The sequence below is a fragment of the Chiloscyllium plagiosum genome, chromosome 15 (genome assembly GCF_004010195.1).
Source record: "Chiloscyllium plagiosum isolate BGI_BamShark_2017 chromosome 15, ASM401019v2, whole genome shotgun sequence".
Lineage (NCBI taxonomy): Eukaryota > Metazoa > Chordata > Chondrichthyes > Orectolobiformes > Hemiscylliidae > Chiloscyllium > Chiloscyllium plagiosum.
In genome coordinates this window covers 45,584,300-45,590,299 of record NC_057724.1, presented here as the reverse complement: position 1 = coordinate 45,590,299, position 6,000 = coordinate 45,584,300, and the positions used below count along the sequence as shown (strand labels likewise).

Below are 6,000 nucleotides of genomic sequence, written 5' to 3'. Positions count from 1 at the left end.
CGAAACGTTGACTTTACTTTCTCCCCGCAGATGCTGCTGAGTTCCGCCAGTAAAGTCATTTTTTATTTCAGATTTCCAGCATCCGCAATTCTCTGTTTAATTTTTGTGTAAATTTCAATGCTTTTGTGATGCCTTCAGTGCTTTGTTGGAAAGAAGCTGAATGAGAAGGGTCAATGCCGCAAAGATTTAAAAAAAACACGCCTGTGCTTCCCCCAAAACATGAATGAATATTGGGCAGTATTTCTAAGCGATAATGCCTCGAGTGTGGGAATTTTGTGAGAGAATATGAGGGAGGTGGGAAATTGGAGGGGAATGAGTAGGCCCGCCCCTAGTGACGTCATCGGACAGTTCACCTCCCGGCATGCAAAGTGTCACCGGAAGTGCCGCCATTTTACTCTATTGACAAAACAAGTGGCCGAAATTTAGTGGAGGGTTTTGGAGTCGGTACTAATCCTGTTTTTTTCCCTCCCGGTTTCCCCCATCCCCGATTTTTTTTCTTTTTCGAGACCGGGGGTGTGTGAGCACGCAAGTTTGTTTAAAAAAACAATAGGACGGCGTCGGCTCCAAGTTTTCATGTTTCGAACGGGCCTCTCTTCACAAAATTCACCGCAGGAGGTGCGACAACAGGCTGATGTTAGTCCGAGGAAGCGAAAGTTAGCCGAGGCCGGCGAGTTCGAGCACCACCAGCACCAAACACCTCAGCCAACCCAGCTCTTCCCCTCCGCAGCCCCCAAGTCTTCCTCCTCTACCTCCTCCACCTCCACCTGCTGCAACCACCAGCTTCAGAAGAGAGTCAAGTTCGAGGACTCGCTAGACTTTGTTGGACTCGATGTGATGATGGCGGAGGAGCAGAGGAAAAGCAGCGGCTGTTCCGTGCTCACGGGGCATGCTAACGGCCTGACCAAATCCACCACCTTCGCCAACAGCAAGCCGGGGACGGCTAAAAAATTAGTTATTAAAAATTTCAAAGGTATAATAGGAGATCTTGATATTGAAAATAAATAAAATGTAAGTTAGGAAATGCAGGTACTGTAATGATGGAACTCGGTTTTAAAAAGCCATTTCCCCATCCTCCCAATTCCTCCAAAAAAATCAAGTGAACTTCACATTCGTTTTTTTCTGCTCCTACACAGGTAAATGAGTTGCAGAAGTAATCAAAATAAGTTAATTGTTTTCCACTCAATTAATTATGGCAAAAGCTGGATTCCATGGCCTATAATTGCTTGAAAGCCAAAATAAAACTCCACATACATTTGGACCAATTCGTAGGCAATAATCACTGAAGTACAGTGGTATTGCAATCTTTGCTTTTTGAAACGTTCTTTAAGTTAAAAATTTTACCCATGGTAAGCACAATTTTAGGTTTTTGACACTGGAGAACGACTCAAACAAAGTTGTTTTCTTCATCTATCTTTAAACTCACCTATTATCATTGTAAAAATATATTTTCCGTAACAACTGTTCCACATAAACAATGTTAATTTGCTGTTGCCAGAATAATTTAAAATGTAATTTCGGCTGAATATGCTCTGCTAATTCCTGTGATAGATGGAAGTTGCATGTTTTATAAAAGTAGTGTAGATTGTAGCATTTGAAAATGTGGTACCTTCAACTAATAATTACAGTTATTATTCTGAACATGACCTGTTGGAGATTAGTTTGGATTTTATTTTGCTTGTCTTGCCATTGTTCATGTTCAAAATTTGATTTGCTGTGTATGCAATCTGCAGAAGATAAGTACGGACTGATGGTCAGATCTGGGATACTTTAGAGCTTTTGGCTGAAGTAGGATGGCTACTTTGGAGTCAGTGGTAGCACTCTCAAGGAGGATAGCTAATTGAGATTAATTTATTTTAACAGCATGTGAATATGGAACTTGTGATCATCATGGTTTGCAGGTTTGAGTTTTGGATGAGCAGATTGGTGGCAGTATCCAATGATGTTTACATTAGTTGGCCATGATTTGGTTGAGCTGGTAAAGGTAGTGTATTGGAAAGACACTAATATTGTTCCCTGATTTGAATGTCTCTGTGCAATAATCTCCTGATGTTTGATCCAATTGAATCAACTCTATACGATCTCTTAGGTGATGAACTCCAACACCTATGCTGCAAGCAACTGTTTGAACAAGAGAGAAAAGTCAGCAAATAGTTGTTAAAATAAAGATGTTATATTTCAGGAAAAGGGGCAGAATTTTCCATGAAATAATTCATTTGTATTTGTCAAATACTGACCAATCGAGGATCTGCATTACAATGTTGAAGGATAGTATTGTAGTTAATATTTTGAGAAGCATATCTAATGAATGGATGGGAGAAAGTTGCAATTTATGGTTTCATAAAATATTATCCAGTACATTAGCTGCATGTGACTAATTTGAAATCTTGTTCCTAACTCATGCATAAAAAACGGCTAACAGAGACTTGCCATGGGTTTCTAATCTGAATCCTGTAGCTTTTTTTGGTCAAATTAAAATACAAAAGCTAAAATGCCCAAGTTTTTTAAATCCTTATTCTTGTTTTATAAAGTCATTAAATGTTGTACACATTAAGTAAATATACAGTGCACTAAATTTGTCTTGGTCAGCATGTGAAGGATTTTGTTTTGAAGTTATTGGATATTCCTAAAAGAAAATCTCATAGTAGTTCCGCCTCCAGCTAATTAGCGATTTCTATTGGACAGCACTGTTCCAAAGCTGCTAATCGAAATACGAAAAAAGAACTTTGTGCTCAAGAAAAGAATTGCCATTTCTTGTACTTGGAAGTACTCAGGCTGTTGTATTGGGTGTCTCGACCTCAAAAAGTAGTTTTAGTCGATTCCTTTTTGAGTTTTGCAATTTATTTACTAATTTGTCTTGATTCTGAATTTTTAACTCCAAGCATTAATCCAATTTTAAACTATCTCATAGCCGGTAAAATGTGAGATGCTATGCTGAACTTTTCTGTTGTGGCAGGATTGATGCTATGGAGAGGAAATATTGCTGGTTTGTGCTTAGAATAATTAGCTATTGGCAATATCAGTTGTATGAATGATGGTTGTCTTGAAATAACTTGTTAAAAGCATTCCCTAGTGTAGAACTGAGTGACACGATCAGGTGCATTAGAGTTTGATCCTTGGACTGTGCTGATTTTGCTGACAAAAACTTGATGTTAATTTTTTTGGAATGGGTGAGATTCAGTTTGGGTTTCTGCTTCTCATTGCTGACTGAATTCCAGATCCACTGGGGCTGAGTCTTAAGTATCCTCTGAAATGGCCCTGTAAGCCATTTAGTTGAATCAAACCACTTACAAGGCTGATAAAGGAATGATACAGGGCAAACCACCCTGCATGGACCAAACTGGAAATGACAAAGGTGCACGTAGCCCTGTTGACCTGGCAAAGTCTTCTATTCTGACATCTTTGGGTTTATGCCGAAATTGGAAGAGTTGTTCTACAAACAAGTGAAGCAATATCCTGACATTTTCTGGAAGAGAGGATTTTTTGTGAAAATAACTTTGTCCAAAGCAATACCACTCCTTGGGATGTCCTATTCCACCAACAGGGAATGTGGCGAGAACAGTAATATACAGTGAGGAGGGAGATGCTTGGGAGTCCTTGACATTTGAATCTGGACTTGTTGATGTCTCAAGGCATCAGATTGAACGTGGATGTGGAAACCCGATTTCAGTCTGTCTTAGCTAACTTACTGAAGATGCCAATGTACTTGGGGTGGGGAACATCAATGTCTATCACCAAAAGATGGTTAGTATCCGATACTAACCAATCAGTAAATGAAACCTGCCAAGTCGGATTTGTGGCGGATTGTTAGGGAATTGTTGACAGGGAAAATATACTTGAACTTATCTTCACTCATCTATATGTAGCAGGTGCATCTGTCCATGACTGTTGACAGAAGTCACTGTGGAGACAAAATCCTGACTTTGCTGTCAACATACAGTTGTGTTTCAGTATCTCCATGTGGAATTAGCTCGATATCAAACAGATATAGCAAGTCAAGACTGAAGATCCATGAGACATTCTGTCCGTCAGGAGCGACAGAATTGTATTGAACTGCACTCCTTAACCTCATAACCTGGCATGTCCCCACTCTTATGTCAAACTTGGAGATCAATCCAAGTGTAATGAAGAGCGCAAGAAGTCATTTCAGGAACAGCAGCAGGCAGAGCTAAAAATGAGGCGTCAACCTGGTGAAATTACCAAACTGGATTATGAGCGTGCCAAACAGCAGAAGTAGCATGCGATTGAAAGGTGAAGCAATCTGACAACCCACAATGATTTAACTCTGCAGACCTGCCTCATTCAGTTGTGAATGGTGGTGCCCAATGAAACAACTCACTGGAGGAGGAAGCTCTACAAATATATCTTCATCCACACTGAAGGAGAAAAACAGCATTTAAGCACAAAAAAAATTGAAAAAGAGACAGCAAGAAGTGTCAAGTGTATGATGCTGAGGTTTTGGGCATCTCATCACCTTTCAGCCCAGTTGATTCATTCAGCCCTTGTCAAGGAATAGCTGAAGGTGCCAGATACTGTAAAGACCATGTGTCCTGACAGTAGTGCTCCAGAACTCCGCCCCAAGCCAAGCTCTCTGTTGGGTTTCAAGACTGACATACAGAGAACTATAGAAAATCGCCTGTAGAAAATATGCTTGCTTTGCAAAATGCAGGGCAAATCAAACCTAGCCAACGTTAAACCATGGAATTTACCCTCAATCAACAGCATAGTTATAGAACGTATCATCGACAGTACTAGAAAATGATACTCTCAAAAATAACCACCTCAATTTGGGTTCTGTCAGGGCCAATCTACAGTTGACTTCATTTACATCCTTGTCCAAACATGGATAAAAGAGCTGAACTAAAGAGGGGAAGCAGGATGACTGCCTTTGACATCAAGGGAGCATTTGACTGAGTGTGGTATCAAGAAATACTTGAAAAGAATGGAGTCAGTGGGAATTGGTGGGAAGGAAACTCTTGATTACAGTCATAGTTGGCACAAACAAGGATGATTGTGGTGGTTGTAGGTCAGTCACCTCAGCCCAAGACATTGTTTCAGGTGTTCTTTAGGGAAGTGCCTTGAAACCAAACATTTTCAGCTACTTCATCAATGACCTTCCTCCATCAGGTCAGAAGTATGGATTTTTGCTGCTGATTATCCAGTGTTCATGTGTGACTTCTCAGGTAATGAAGCATTTCATGTCCAAATGTAGCAGTACCTCTGCAACATTCTGGTTTGGGCTAGTGTGGCAAATAACGTGAATGCCACGGAAGTGTCAGAAAATGACCAGAGCTAATTCGAGATTTTCCCTTGACATTTCAGTTTCATTGCCATTCCTGACTATCAACATTGTGGGGTTTATCATTGACCTGAAGTTGAACTGGACCAGCTATATAAATAAGTGGCAACATAACAATGTCAGAATCTGGGAATTCTATAGCGAGTAATTCACTCAACTTCTCAATCTGTCCACCATCTTCACGTGATGAGTGCGATGGAATATTTTGAAAGCAACTCCAAAAATATTCAACATGATTCAGGAAAAATGTCTATTTGATTGGCTTGTTATCAAAAAAACACATTCAACATTAACTCCCCCTAACAGCAACACACATGGCATTATAATGTACATTGGTAAGTGCGTTGCAGCCACTCTCAAGTTCCTCTCTAAGCCACATACTATCGTAACTTAGAACCAGATTGCTGTTCTTTTACTTATGCTCAAAATCCTGAAAATAACTTCCCAAAGCCACTGTCTAGGTGTATACCACACAGACTGCAGCCATTCAAGAAAGAGTCTCACCAGTAACCTTCTCCAGGTTATTAGGATGAAAAATAAATCTGGCTTCACTTGCAAGATCCACATGCTGTGAATGAATTTTTTTTTAAAAACTGTCGAGGATTCTTTTAAAAATATTTCAGTAATCCACTCTTTGGAGTTTTAAAACTCTTAATCACATGGAAATGCTTTTAATCTTTTGAATCATGTCCTTCTCTCCACCC

At 39.9% G+C, this 6,000-nt stretch overlaps 1 protein-coding gene across 1 annotated transcript in view; it reads left to right on the top strand.

The window, feature by feature from the left end:
* The first annotated feature begins 280 nt into the window (after positions 1 to 280).
* The window catches only part of cul4b (cullin 4B), an 85,365-nt gene continuing 79,645 nt past the window's right edge, over positions 281 to 6,000 (top strand). The window contains exon 1 of the mRNA XM_043704821.1: positions 281 to 970. Within this exon, the coding sequence (XP_043560756.1) occupies positions 574 to 970 (397 nt within the window). The 5' untranslated portion in view covers positions 281 to 573. The remainder of the gene's footprint in view (positions 971 to 6,000) is intronic.